We start from the raw sequence: 15,791 nt of genomic DNA, 5'->3' as shown, positions 1-15,791 counted from the left end.
AGGGTTTGCAAGCTCATGAATGACTTCTAATAGACTCAGTATAGTGCGAAATTAATTCAACAAAACCAAAACACATATCTGCTGAATATATAAAATCTGTTTAAAAAGTGTTTTATCCTTTTTATTTTTTATTCTTCATTTTGTCAGAGTTAATTTATACCAAGAAAATCACCATTTAACCCTAATTATGGGCTAAAAAGTTCCCTGCATAAAATATTTTGCGGTATTTTTTTTACATTAAACAGATGGTCACAGTATCAGCACCTTCTGAAAAGTAGTTGAGGTTGCCGCAGCCCGTGACGTAGAGAATAGCTTTCAAGTCTTCTAAGCCAGCGGGTATGAGATCGAATCCCGGTCACGGCAAACTTAGTAAACCTTTCTGTGGGTTGGTGGTTTTAGCATTTGTAAGATGCTAGCCATCATATCCTCGAAAGATGTATGCTTAGAGAAAGAATCTCTTCGAGGAAACATCAAGTTTCATTGAGATCCTGTATGTGTTTGTGTTCGTTTAAGGTCGGTGCATAGAAGAAGCTGATCTCAAGAAAACACGCTTCAATGTGATTTTTTTTTTGTCCGTTTTCCATACATTTTTCAAAACTTCAATAATTTGAAATTATCAACTCAAAATTGGTTTATATAGTTGATGACTTTAAGATTCAAATCTCAAAATTTGTTTTAAGAAGTACCATGTGAAGGTACTCAGATATATCCCAAGTAATCGAAAGTCCCATAACTACTTAATTTGATACTTTTGAAATTCTCATTTGACTGAATAAAAGGTACTCGGGAAGGTTCCCTTGAGTGCTTATAATCGAACTCTGGACGAACATGGCAGGTCTATAAAAGTTTCCATAAAACATTTATGCACGTTCTAGGAGCTCATAAACAGTTGAAAGTCCATTTGTGACAATTGTGTTTTAATGAACTTCCTACGAACTTTTTGGTTCCATGAAGAACTGTATACGAGTTTTTTGGTTCTTTGATGGACTGAAATGGAACTTTTCCGTGAATTGTTATGAACATTTTTAACGAGATTTTTGAATGGAATTTGCATTAGCTTACAAAAAATTTAAGACTACACAGCCTTAAAATACGGCTGAGTAAGCTTTTAAGAGACCGTTTTATGGAACTTTTGGTTTCTAATCTTAATAGATAATCTTAATTACAACAATTGGCTTCACAGACAGCTGGAATAATTCTGGCTAAATTTAACAACGTAGTCTTGTAGTTTCAACAGGTTCTAATCTTTGATCTAAAATATGTAATGCTTAATCAATTTCCCAATCCGGTACAGCATTTTTTGTTCACTATCCCCACTACTAGCTGCTTGTACAAGCGGAAGCGGAGAAATAACAGTGGAAAAATTACAAGAATAGTGCTAAAAATGTGTTCACCCTGCGCTGCTGTCCAAACATTGTCCTTCGTCTTCCCTTCCTACTGCACCAAAGTTCCGGAATGTTATTCCGGAAAGTAACAGCGAGCGATGGTAGTTGATGCTGGGTCCAGCATATCCTACAAGAAAAAAAAAACAAAGTAAAAAAATTTGGATGAAGTTTTTCCGAAGGGTTTCCCTCCGCTACTCCATATATGTAGGTTCCAATTAGGATTCCTGATGCTTGCACAGGGTAAACAAAAATGCAACAATGTTTAAGGAACGGGGGAAAAGCCATGTGTTGTAACAGATCTCTTGCCTTGCTTCATCGTTCGTTCTAAGTTTTGCTGAATGGAGGAAGTGTCTACAGTAGTCGTGTGTATTTTTAATGGTTGTTTGAAAGTTTTCATTAAAGAAACGGAGGGACGGCAGTTCGAGGAAGAATATGCATATACTTTTTTTGCTGCTAATGAAGCCTGGTCCGTTGAAGCAGTTGTTAAAAATTCATGATCCTTCCTATCTTCGGTGAAAATGGATAAAAGTACCGGCCAGAATCAAGTGACAGAATCTAGCGATCGGCCCCCATGAATGGAAATTAGATGGAGGAGGATGTTTTGAAACAAGAGAAATGTATCACTTATTATGTCAGATGAGCAAACTTTGATTTTCAATTAGTTTTTGTAATATTAAGGGAAATGTGAAGAACGAACAAAATTTTCAATTAAATTTGATCTTCCATAACTATTTATGAACATGTTGAAATCGTTTCACTGCAGAAAAAAGGGAAGTGAATCCCAATTTCGTAATAATTTATGCACATTCGAGTAAACACACGCTTCTTCTAGGGTATTTTTGTTCACCAAAATTGCTAAATAAACATGATGAAAGAGTGAAATGACGTCGACAAAAAAAACTCACACACACGAAATAAATTGGAACATGTTCATCGAAAAGTAAGTCAATTTCTTCAGCCTATGAAGGCTCACCAAAAAAAAATCAAAGCACAGTGCATAGCGTGAGCGAGACTGTGTAAAAAAACACACACGTAGCGAGGAAAAAGTTGATCCACAAGATTGATTGATGATCAAAAATACGTTCAAACTGCCTTTGCCTACATCTCGGGGAATTTCGCATTACCCTTCCTCGATTCGGAATGTGGTTGCGGGTGTTAGTAGGAAAAAAAAGGGTTTCATCCCCCCTTACCCCGTAGGGGTTCTTGATGTATAAAGGTAGGTGCAGATTGAGTTTTCTCGTTTTACTCCCCGGTGATGTTGGCATTTTTTGCTGCTGCTCTTATGACGATGGGTTCCATTACATATTTCAAACAAGCGGGCTATTGCGTGCTTGCGTGCTATATTTTTATGGGTTAATCGCAATGAGGAGGAATCTTCTCGGAAAATCGGTTTTCTCTATGGACGTCCTTTCGGGATCCCCCCTTTCTATCCTTAAACTTGGAGTAGAAGATGAAAGGCTTTATCTAAGCTCAAGTTTGAATGCGGGCACGTGTAGGTTGATGAAAATGGATAAACATACCGAAGAGCCTCGTACCTATCGGTGGAAGTTTATTTCACATAAATAACCGATTTGATCTGGTGAGATGCGTCGGAAGGTATTTCGATAAATATGAAACATGCTTCGAGGAAGGAATTCCGTTGACGAAATAAATATTTATGGCTTTATTGATGAAGTCTAGATCAATCGTCATTAAAATGGGTCATTAAAATTAAAAAAAAAAAAGCTTAGCTACGTCGTTAACAACTTAGGTTTTGTAACTTTTCACTCGCTTTTTTTTCACCCGAATTTCCTACAAACACTTTTAATCGATGCCCAGTTGTGAAAGTTGTCCGATGATAACGACAAAAATAACGCCCCACCCGGGAACTATTCACCTTCTAATGGATGTATTTTCTGAGCTGATGGAAAAAAAATTGATATCTACAGGCCAATGTCCGTCCATCCAAACCACCAGAAAGCGTTGGAAAAGCCAGTTTCATTACTTTACAATTTCAGCCACACATGTGTTTGCATTCTGAAGGCTCCAGGCAGATAAATGAATGACAAAACCACCACGCTTTTCCATTATCACATTGCACGGCATAAGTGTTTTCCTCTGTTTCAGCTTTTGCTACATCGGTGTGGAAAAAAAACCAGCTGTGACAACTCGGGATATTTTTCTAGAATTTTTTGTTATAGTCAAACTACAAAAAGGTGTCCCCTAGTTAAATTATTCACAATTATTTACCTTAACCAGGGTGGCCACCACGGTAATGTCGCGACGTTTTTAGGCGATTCTGAGCTTAATTTGGGATCACAACTTTAAAATGCGATTTCTGGCCTTTAGAAGCGTTTTTCGGCGATTCTGAGCTTAATTTGGAGTCACAACTTTAAAATGCGATTTCTGGCCTTTAGAAGCGTTTTTTCGTGATTCTGAGCTTAATTTGGGATCACAACTTTAAAATGCGATTTCTGGCCTTTAGAAGCGTTTTTTCGACATTCTGAGCTTAATTTGGGATCACAACTTTAAAATGCGATTTCTGGCCTTTAGAAGCGTTTTTTCGACATTCTGAGCTTAATTTGGGATCCCAACTTTAAAATGCGATTTCTGGCCTTTAGAAGCGTTTTTTCGTGATTCTGAGCTTAATTTGGGATCACAACTTTAAAATGCGATTTCTGGCCTTTAGAAGCGTTTTTTCGCAATTCTGAGCCTAATATGGGATCACAACTTTAAAATGCGATTTCTGGCCTTTAGAAGCGTTTTTCGGCGATTCTGAGCTTAATTTGAGATCACAACTTTAAAATGCGATTTCTGGCCTTTAGAAGCGTTTTTTCGACATTCTGAGCTTAATTTGGGATCACAACTTTAAAATGCGATTTCTGGCCTTTAGAAGCGTTTTTTCGACATTCTGAGCTTAATTTGGGATCACAACTTTAAAATGCGATTTCTGGCCTTTAGAAGCGTTTTTCGGCGATTCTGAGCTTAATTTGGAATCACAACTTTAAAATGCGATTTCTGGCCTTTAGAAGCGTTTTTTCGCAATTCTGAGCCTAATATGGGATCACAACTTTAAAATGCGATTTCTGGCCTTTAGAAGCGTTTTTCGGCGATTCTGAGCTTAATTTGAGATCACAACTTTAAAATGCGATTTCTGGCCTTTAGAAGCGTTTTTTCGACATTCTGAGCTTAATTTGGGATCACAACTTTAAAATGCGATTTCTGGCCTTTAGAAGCGTTTTTTCGTGATTCTGAGCTTAATTTGGGATCACAACTTTAAAATGCGATTTCTGGCCTTTAGGAGCGTTTTTTCGACATTCTGAGCTTAATCACAACTTTAAAATGCGATTTCTGGCCTTTAGAAGCGTTTTTCAGCGATTCTGAGCTTAATTTGGGATCACAACTTTAAAATGCGATTTCTGGCCTTTAGAAGCGTTTTTTCGTGACTCTGAGCTTAATTTGGGATCACAACTTTAAAATGCGATTTCTGGCCTTTAGAAGCGTTTTTTCGTGACTCTGAGCTTAATTTGGGATCACAACTTTAAAATGCGATTTCTGGCCTTTAGAAGCGTTTTTTCGTGACTCTGAGCTTAATTTGGGATCACAACTTTAAAATGCGATTTCTGGCCTTTAGAAGCGTTTTTTCGTGATTCTGAGCTTAATTTGGGATCACAACTTTAAAATGCGATTTCTGGCCTTTAGAAGCGTTTTTTCGACATTCTGAGGTTAATTTGGGATCACAACTTTAAAATGCGATTTCTGGCCTTTAGAAGCGTTTTTCAGCGATTCTGAGCTTAATTTGGGATCACAACTTTAAAATGCGATTTCTGGCCTTTAGAAGCGTTTTTCGGCGATTCTGAGCTTAATTTGGGATCACTACTTTAAAATGCGATTTCTGGCCTTACGAAGCGTTTTTTCGCAATTCTGAGCCTAATATGGGATCACAACTTTAAAATGCGATTTCTGGCCTTTAGAAGCGTTTTTCGGCGATTCTGAGCTTAATTTGGGATCACAACTTTAAAATGCGATTTCTGGCCTTTAGAAGCGTTTTTTCGTGATTCTGAGCTTAATTTGGGATCACAACTTTAAAATGCGATTTCTGGCCTTTAGAAGCGTTTTTTCGTGATTCTGAGCTTAATTTGGGATCACAACTTTAAAATGCGATTTCTGGCCTTTAGAAGCGTTTTTCGGCGATTCTGAGCTTAATTTGGGATCACAGCTTTAAAATGCGATTTCTTGCCTTTAGAAGCGTTTTTTCGTGATTCTGAGCTTAATTTGGGATCACAACTTTAAAATGCGATTTCTGGCCTTTAGAAGCGTTTTTTCGTGATTCTGAGCTTAATTTGGGATCACAACTTTAAAATGCGATTTCTGGCCTTTCGAAGCGTTTTTCGGCGATTCTGAGCTTAATTTGGGATCACAACTTTAAAATGCGATTTCTGGCCTTTAGAAGCGTTTTTTCGTGACTCTGAGCTTAATTTGGGATCACAACTTTAAAATGCGATTTCTGGCCTTTAGAAGCGTTTTTTCGTGACTCTGAGCTTAATTTGGGATCACAACTTTAAAATGCGATTTCTGGCCTTTAGAAGCGTTTTTTCGTGATTCTGAGCTTAATTTGGGATCACAACTTTAAAATGCGATTTCTGGCCTTTAGAAGCGTTTTTCGGCGATTCTGAGCTTAATTTGGGATCACAACTTTAAAATGCGATTTCTGGCCTTTAGAAGCGTTTTTTCGTGATTCTGAGCTTAATTTGGGATCACAACTTTAAAATGCGATTTCTGGCCTTTAGAAGCGTTTTTCGGCGATTCTGAGCTTAATTTGGGATCACAACTTTAAAATGCGATTTCTGGCCTTTAGAAGCGTTTTTTCGTGATTCTGAGCTTAATTTGGGATCACAACTTTAAAATGCGATTTCTGGCCTTTAGAAGCGTTTTTTCGTGATTCTGAGCTTAATTTGGGATCACAACTTTAAAATGCGATTTCTGGCCTTTCGAAGCGTTTTTCGGCGATTCTGAGCTTAATTTGGGATCACAACTTTAAAATGCGATTTCTGGCCTTTAGAAGCGTTTTTTCGTGATTCTGAGCTTAATTTGGGATCACAACTTTAAAATGCGATTTCTGGCCTTTAGAAGCGTTTTTCGGCGATTCTGAGCTTAATTTGGGATCACAACTTTAAAATGCGATTTCTGGCCTTTAGAAGCGTTTTTTCGTGACTCTGAGCTTAATTTGGGATCACAACTTTAAAATGCGATTTCTGGCCTTTAGAAGCGTTTTTTCGTGATTCTGAGCTTAATTTGGGATCACAACTTTAAAATGCGATTTCTGGCCTTTCGAAGCGTTTTTCGGCGATTCTGAGCTTAATTTGGGATCACAACTTTAAAATGCGATTTCTGGCCTTTAGAAGCGTTTTTTCGACATTCTGAGCTTAATTTGGGATCACAACTTTAAAATGCGATTTCTGGCCTTTAGAAGCGTTTTTTCGTGACTCTGAGCTTAATTTGGGATCACAACTTTAAAATGCGATTTCTGGCCTTTAGAAGCGTTTTTTCGTGACTCTGAGCTTAATTTGGGATCACAACTTTAAAATGCGATTTCTGGCCTTTAGAAGCGTTTTTTCGTGATTCTGAGCTTAATTTGGGATCACAACTTTAAAATGCGATTTCTGGCCTTTAGAAGCGTTTTTCGGCGATTCTGAGCTTAATTTGGGATCACAACTTTAAAATGCGATTTCTGGCCTTTAGAAGCGTTTTTTCGTGATTCTGAGCTTAATTTGGGATCACAACTTTAAAATGCGATTTCTGGCCTTTAGAAGCGTTTTTCGGCGATTCTGAGCTTAATTTGGGATCACAACTTTAAAATGCGATTTCTGGCCTTTAGAAGCGTTTTTTCGTGATTCTGAGCTTAATTTGGGATCACAACTTTAAAATGCGATTTCTGGCCTTTAGAAGCGTTTTTCGGCGATTCTGAGCTTAATTTGGGATCACAACTTTAAAATGCGATTTCTGGCCTTTAGAAGCGTTTTTTCGTGATTCTGAGCTTAATTTGGGATCACAACTTTAAAATGCGATTTCTGGCCTTTAGAAGCGTTTTTTCGTGATTCTGAGCTTAATTTGGGATCACAACTTTAAAATGCGATTTCTGGCCTTTAGAAGCGTTTTTTCGTGATTCTGAGCTTAATTTGGGATCACAACTTTAAAATGCGATTTCTGGCCTTTAGAAGCGTTTTTTCGTGATTCTGAGCTTAATTTGGGATCACAACTTTAAAATGCGATTTCTGGCCTTTAGAAGCGTTTTTTCGACATTCTGAGCTTAATTTGGGATCACAACTTTAAAATGCGATTTCTGGCCTTTAGAAGCGTTTTTTCGTGATTCTGAGCTTAATTTGGGATCACAACTTTAAAATGCGATTTCTGGCCTTTAGAAGCGTTTTTTCGTGATTCTGAGCTTAATTTGGGATCACAACTTTAAAATGCGATTTTTGGCCTTTAGAAGCGTTTTTTCGACATTCTGAGCTTAATTTGGGATCACAACTTTAAAATGCGATTTCTGGCCTTTAGAAGCGTTTTTTCGTGATTCTGAGCTTAATTTGGGATCACAACTTTAAAATGCGATTTCTGGCCTTTAGAAGCGTTTTTTCGTGATTCTGAGCTTAATTTGGGATCACAACTTTAAAATGCGATTTCTGGCCTTTAGAAGCGTTTTTTCGTGATTCTGAGCTTAATTTGGGATCACAACTTTAAAATGCGATTTCTGGCCTTTAGAAGCGTTTTTTCGACATTCTGAGCTTAATTTGGGATCACAACTTTAAAATGCGATTTCTGGCCTTTAGAAGCGTTTTTTCGTGATTCTGAGCTTAATTTGGGATCACAACTTTAAAATGCGATTTCTGGCCTTTAGAAGCGTTTTTTCGTGATTCTGAGCTTAATTTGGGATCACAACTTTAAAATGCGATTTCTGGCCTTTAGGAGCGTTTTTTCGACATTCTGAGCTTAATTTGGGATCACAACTTTAAAATGCGATTTCTGGCCTTTAGAAGCGTTTTTTCGTGATTCTGAGCTTAATTTGGGATCACAACTTTAAAATGCGATTTCTGGCCTTTAGAAGCGTTTTTTCGTGATTCTGAGCTTAATTTGGGATCACAACTTTAAAATGCGATTTCTGGCCTTTAGAAGCGTTTTTTCGTGATTCTGAGCTTAATTTGGGATCACAACTTTAAAATGCGATTTCTGGCCTTTAGAAGCGTTTTTTCGTGATTCTGAGCTTAATTTGGGATCACAACTTTAAAATGCGATTTTTGGCCTTTAGAAGCATTTTTTCGACATTCTGAGCTTAATTTGGGATCACAACTTTAAAATGCGATTTCTGGCCTTTAGAAGCGTTTTTTCGTGACTCTGAGCTTAATTTGGGATCACAACTTTAAAATGCGATTTCTGGCCTTTAGAAGCGTTTTTTCGTGATTCTGAGCTTAATTTGGGATCACAACTTTAAAATGCGATTTCTGGCCTTTAGAAGCGTTTTTTCGTGATTCTGAGCTTAATTTGGGATCACAACTTTAAAATGCGATTTCTGGCCTTTAGAAGCGTTTTTTCGTGATTCTGAGCTTAATTTGGGATCACAACTTTAAAATGCGATTTCTGGCCTTTAGAAGCGTTTTTTCGACATTCTGAGCTTAATTTGGGATCACAACTTTAAAATGCGATTTCTGGCCTTTAGAAGCGTTTTTTCGTGATTCTGAGCTTAATTTGGGATCACAACTTTAAAATGCGATTTCTGGCCTTTAGAAGCGTTTTTTCGTGATTCTGAGCTTAATTTGGGATCACAACTTTAAAATGCGATTTCTGGCCTTTAGGAGCGTTTTTTCGACATTCTGAGCTTAATTTGGGATCACAACTTTAAAATGCGATTTCTGGCCTTTAGAAGCGTTTTTTCGTGATTCTGAGCTTAATTTGGGATCACAACTTTAAAATGCGATTTCTGGCCTTTAGAAGCGTTTTTTCGTGATTCTGAGCTTAATTTGGGATCACAACTTTAAAATGCGATTTCTGGCCTTTAGAAGCGTTTTTTCGTGATTCTGAGCTTAATTTGGGATCACAACTTTAAAATGCGATTTCTGGCCTTTAGAAGCGTTTTTTCGTGATTCTGAGCTTAATTTGGGATCACAACTTTAAAATGCGATTTTTGGCCTTTAGAAGCATTTTTTCGACATTCTGAGCTTAATTTGGGATCACAACTTTAAAATGCGATTTCTGGCCTTTAGAAGCGTTTTTTCGTGACTCTGAGCTTAATTTGGGATCACAACTTTAAAATGCGATTTCTGGCCTTTAGAAGCGTTTTTTCGTGATTCTGAGCTTAATTTGGGATCACAACTTTAAAATGCGATTTCTGGCCTTTAGAAGCGTTTTTCGGCGATTCTGAGCTTAATTTGGGATCACAACTTTAAAATGCGATTTCTGGCCTTTAGAAGCGTTTTTTCGTGATTCTGAGCTTAATTTGGGATCACAACTTTAAAATGCGATTTCTGGCCTTTAGAAGCGTTTTTCGGCGATTCTGAGCTTAATTTGGGATCACAACTTTAAAATGCGATTTCTGGCCTTTAGAAGCGTTTTTTCGTGATTCTGAGCTTAATTTGGGATCACAACTTTAAAATGCGATTTCTGGCCTTTAGAAGCGTTTTTCGGCGATTCTGAGCTTAATTTGGGATCACAACTTTAAAATGCGATTTCTGGCCTTTAGAAGCGTTTTTTCGTGATTCTGAGCTTAATTTGGGATCACAACTTTAAAATGCGATTTCTGGCCTTTAGAAGCGTTTTTTCGTGATTCTGAGCTTAATTTGGGATCACAACTTTAAAATGCGATTTCTGGCCTTTAGAAGCGTTTTTTCGTGATTCTGAGCTTAATTTGGGATCACAACTTTAAAATGCGATTTCTGGCCTTTAGAAGCGTTTTTTCGTGATTCTGAGCTTAATTTGGGATCACAACTTTAAAATGCGATTTCTGGCCTTTAGAAGCGTTTTTTCGACATTCTGAGCTTAATTTGGGATCACAACTTTAAAATGCGATTTCTGGCCTTTAGAAGCGTTTTTTCGTGATTCTGAGCTTAATTTGGGATCACAACTTTAAAATGCGATTTCTGGCCTTTAGAAGCGTTTTTTCGTGATTCTGAGCTTAATTTGGGATCACAACTTTAAAATGCGATTTTTGGCCTTTAGAAGCGTTTTTTCGACATTCTGAGCTTAATTTGGGATCACAACTTTAAAATGCGATTTCTGGCCTTTAGAAGCGTTTTTTCGTGATTCTGAGCTTAATTTGGGATCACAACTTTAAAATGCGATTTCTGGCCTTTAGAAGCGTTTTTTCGTGATTCTGAGCTTAATTTGGGATCACAACTTTAAAATGCGATTTCTGGCCTTTAGAAGCGTTTTTTCGTGATTCTGAGCTTAATTTGGGATCACAACTTTAAAATGCGATTTCTGGCCTTTAGAAGCGTTTTTTCGACATTCTGAGCTTAATTTGGGATCACAACTTTAAAATGCGATTTCTGGCCTTTAGAAGCGTTTTTTCGTGATTCTGAGCTTAATTTGGGATCACAACTTTAAAATGCGATTTCTGGCCTTTAGAAGCGTTTTTTCGTGATTCTGAGCTTAATTTGGGATCACAACTTTAAAATGCGATTTCTGGCCTTTAGGAGCGTTTTTTCGACATTCTGAGCTTAATTTGGGATCACAACTTTAAAATGCGATTTCTGGCCTTTAGAAGCGTTTTTTCGTGATTCTGAGCTTAATTTGGGATCACAACTTTAAAATGCGATTTCTGGCCTTTAGAAGCGTTTTTTCGTGATTCTGAGCTTAATTTGGGATCACAACTTTAAAATGCGATTTCTGGCCTTTAGAAGCGTTTTTTCGTGATTCTGAGCTTAATTTGGGATCACAACTTTAAAATGCGATTTCTGGCCTTTAGAAGCGTTTTTTCGTGATTCTGAGCTTAATTTGGGATCACAACTTTAAAATGCGATTTTTGGCCTTTAGAAGCATTTTTTCGACATTCTGAGCTTAATTTGGGATCACAACTTTAAAATGCGATTTCTGGCCTTTAGAAGCGTTTTTTCGTGATTCTGAGCTTAATTTGGGATCACAACTTTAAAATGCGATTTCTGGCCTTTAGAAGCGTTTTTTCGTGATTCTGAGCTTAATTTGGGATCACAACTTTAAAATGCGATTTCTGGCCTTTAGAAGCGTTTTTTCGTGATTCTGAGCTTAATTTGGGATCACAACTTTAAAATGCGATTTCTGGCCTTTAGAAGCGTTTTTTCGTGATTCTGAGCTTAATTTGGGATCACAACTTTAAAATGCGATTTCTGGCCTTTAGAAGCGTTTTTTCGTGATTCTGAGCTTAATTTGGGATCACAACTTTAAAATGCGATTTCTGGCCTTTAGAAGCGTTTTTTCGTGATTCTGAGCTTAATTTGGGATCACAACTTTAAAATGCGATTTCTGGCCTTTAGAAGCGTTTTTTCGTGATTCTGAGCTTAATTTGGGATCACAACTTTAAAATGCGATTTCTGGCCTTTAGAAGCGTTTTTGCGACATTCTGAGCTTAATTTGGGATCACAACTTTAAAATGCGATTTCTGGCCTTTAGAAGCGTTTTTTCGTGATTCTGAGCTTAATTTGGGATCACAACTTTAAAATGCGATTTCTGGCCTTTAGAAGCGTTTTTTCGTGATTCTGAGCTTAATTTGGATCACAACTTTAAAATGCGATTTCTGGCCTTTAGAAGCGTTTTTTCGACATTCCTGAGCTAATTTGGGATCACAACTTTAAAATGCGATTTCTGGCCTTTAGAAGCGTTTTTTCGTGATTCTGAGCTTAATTTGGATCACAACTTTAAAATGCGATTTCTGGCCTTTAGAAGCGTTTTTTCGTGATTCTGAGCTTAATTTGGGATCACAACTTTAAAATGCGATTTCTGGCCTTTAGAAGCGTTTTTTCGACATTCTGAGCTTAATTTGGGATCACAACTTTAAAATGCGATTCTGGCCTTTAGAAGCGTTTTTTCGACATTCTGAGCTTAATTTGGGATCACAACTTTAAATGCGATTTCTGGCCTTTAGAAGCGTTTTTTCGTGATTCTGAGCTTAATTTGGGATCACAACTTTAAAATGCGATTTCTGGCCTTTAGAAGCGTTTTTTCGTGATTCTGAGCTTAATTTGGGATCACAACTTTAAAATGCGATTTCTGGCCTTTAGAAGCGTTTTTTCGACATTCTGAGCTTAATTTGGGATCACAACTTTAAAATGCGATTTCTGGCCTTTAGAAGCGTTTTTTCGACATTCTGAGCTTAATTTGGGATCACAACTTTAAATGCGATTTCTGGCCTTTAGAAGCGTTTTTTCGACATTCTGAGCTTAATTGGGATCACAACTTTAAAATGCGATTTCTGGCCTTTAGAAGCGTTTTTTCGTGATTCTGAGCTTAATTTGGGATCACAACTTTAAAATGCGATTTTTGGCCTTTAGAAGCGTTTTTTTCGACATTCTGAGCTTAATTTGGGATCACAACTTTAAAATGCGATTTCTGGCCTTTAGGAGCGTTTTTTCGACATTCTAAGCTTAATTTGGGATCACAACTTTAAAATGCGATATCTGGCCTTTAGAAGCGTTTTTTCGTGATTCTGAGCTTAATTTGGGATCACAACTTTAAAATGCGATTTCTGGCCTTTAGAAGCGTTTTTTCGACATTCTGAGCTTAATTTGGGATCACAACTTTAAAATGCGATTTCTGGCCTTTAGAAGCGTTTTTTCGACTTTCTGAGCTTAATTTGGGATCACAACTTTAAAATGCGATTTCTGGCCTTTAGAAGCGTTTTTTCGACATTCTGAGCTTAATTTGGGATCACAACTTTAAAATGCGATTTCTGGCCTTTAGAAGCGTTTTTTCGACATTCTGAGCTTAATTTGGGATCACAACTTTAAAATGCGATTTCTGGCCTTTAGAAGCGTTTTTTCGTGATTCTGAGCTTAATTTGGGATCACAACTTTAAAATGCGATTTCTGGCCTTTAGAAGCGTTTTTTCGTGATCTGAGCTTAATTTGGGATCACAACTTTAAAATGCGATTTTGGCCTTTAGAAGCGTTTTTTCGACATTCTGAGCTTAATTTGGGATCACAACTTTAAAATGCGATTTCTGGCCTTTAGAAGCGTTTTTTCGTGATTCTGAGCTTAATTTGGGATCACAACTTTAAAATGCGATTTCTGGCCTTTAGAAGCGTTTTTTCGACATTCTGAGCTTAATTTGGGATCACAACTTTAAAATGCGATTTCTGGCCTTTAGAAGCGTTTTTTCGACATTCTGAGCTTAATTTGGGATCACAACTTTAAAATGCGATTTCTGGCCTTTAGAAGCGTTTTTTCGACATTCTGAGCTTAATTTGGGATCACAACTTTAAAATGCGAATTCTGGCCTTTAGAAGCGTTTTTTCGACATTCTGAGCTTAATTTGGGATCACAACTTTAAAATGCGATTTCTGGCCTTTAGAAGCGTTTTTTCGTGATTCTGAGCTTAATTTGGGATCACAACTTTAAAATGCGATTTCTGGCCTTTAGAAGCGTTTTTTCGTGATTCTGAGCTTAATTTGGGATCACAACTTTAAAATGCGATTTCTGGCCTTTAGAAGCGTTTTTTTCGACATTCTGAGCTTAATTTGGGATCACAACTTTAAAATGCGATTTCTGGCCTTTAGAGCGTTTTTTCGACATTCTGAGCTTAATTTGGGATCACAACTTTAAAATGCGATTTCTGGCCTTTAGAAGCGTTTTTTCGACATTCTGAGCTTAATTTGGATCACAACTTTAAATGCGATTTCTGGCCTTTAGGAGCGTTTTTTCGAGATTCTGAGCTTAATTTGGGATCACAACTTTAAAATGCGATTTCTGGCCTTTAGAAGCGTTTTTTCGTGATTCTGAGCTTAATTTGGGATCACAACTTTAAAATGCGATTTCTGGCCTTTAGAAGCGTTTTTTCGTGATTCTGAGCTTAATTTGGGATCACAACTTTAAAATGCGATTTCTGGCCTTTAGAAGCGTTTTTTCGTGATTCTGAGCTTAATTTGGGATCACAACTTTAAAATGCGATTTCTGGCCTTTAGGAAGCGTTTTTTCGAGATTCTGAGCTTAATTTGGGATCACAACTTTAAAATGCGATTTCTGGCCTTTAGAAGCGTTTTTTCGACATTCTGAGCTTAATTTGGGATCACAACTTTAAAATGCGATTTCTGGCCTTTAGAAGCGTTTTTTCGAGATTCTGAGCTTAATTTGGGATCACAACTTTAAAATGCGATTTCTGGCCTTTAGAGCGTTTTTTCGACATTCTGAGCTTAATTTGGGATCACAACTTTAAAATGCGATTTCTGGCCTTTAGAAGCGTTTTTTCGACATTCTGAGCTTAATTTGGGATCACAACTTTAAAATGCGATTTCTGGCCTTTAGAAGCGTTTTTTCGACATTCTGAGCTTAATTTGGGATCACAACTTTAAAATGCGATTTCTGGCCTTTAGAAGCGTTTTTTCGTGATTCTGAGCTTAATTTGGGATCACAACTTTAAAATGCGATTTCTGGCCTTTAGAAGCGTTTTTTCGACATTCTGAGCTTAATTTGGGATCACAACTTTAAAATGCGATTTCTGGCCTTTAGAAGCGTTTTTTCGTGATTCTGAGCTTAATTTGGGATCACAACTTTAAAATGCGATTTCTGGCCTTTAGAAGCGTTTTTTCGACATTCTGAGCTTAATTTGGGATCACAACTTTAAAATGCGATTTCTGGCCTTTAGAAGCGTTTTTTCGTGATTCTGAGCTTAATTTGGGATCACAACTTTTAAATGCGATTTCTGGCCTTTAGAAGCGTTTTTTCGTGATTCTGAGCTTAATTTGGGGATCACAACTTTAAAATGCGATTTCTGGCCTTTAGAAGCGTTTTTTCGACATTCTGAGCTTAATTGGGATCACAACTTTAAAATGCGATTTTTGGCCTTTAGAAGCGTTTTTTCGACATTCTGAGCTTAATTTGGGATCACAACTTTAAAATGCGATTTCTGGCCTTTAGAAGCGTTTTTTCGACATTCTGAGCTTAATTTGGGATCACAACTTTAAAATGCGATTTCTGGCCTTTAGAAGCGTTTTTTCGTGATTCTGAGCTTAATTGGGGATCACAACTTTAAAATGCGATTTCAGGCCTTTAGAATCGTTTTTTCGACATTCTGAGCTTAATTTGGGATCACAACTTTAAAATGCGATTTCTGGCCTTTAGAAGCGTTTTTTTCGTGATTCTGAGCTTAATTTGGGATCAACAACTTTAAAAAGCGATTTCTGGCCTTTAGAAGCGTTTTTTCGACATTCTGAGCTTAATTGGGATCACAACTTTAAAATGCGATTT

The 15,791-nt window shown here is 37.2% G+C and overlaps 1 protein-coding gene across 1 annotated transcript in view; it reads right to left on the bottom strand.

Annotated features, from left to right (window-relative positions):
• Positions 1-1,390: 1,390 nt before the first annotated feature.
• The window catches only part of LOC129758617 (uncharacterized), a 30,446-nt gene continuing 16,045 nt past the window's right edge, over positions 1,391-15,791 (bottom strand). The window contains exon 2 of the mRNA XM_055756162.1: positions 1,391-1,512. Within this exon, the coding sequence (XP_055612137.1) occupies positions 1,391-1,512 (122 nt within the window). The remainder of the gene's footprint in view (positions 1,513-15,791) is intronic.

Source organism: Uranotaenia lowii, chromosome 1 (assembly GCF_029784155.1).
Source record: "Uranotaenia lowii strain MFRU-FL chromosome 1, ASM2978415v1, whole genome shotgun sequence".
Lineage (NCBI taxonomy): Eukaryota > Metazoa > Arthropoda > Insecta > Diptera > Culicidae > Uranotaenia > Uranotaenia lowii.
Note: the sequence above shows the minus strand (reverse complement) of the source record. Positions and strands in the feature narration are given on the sequence as shown.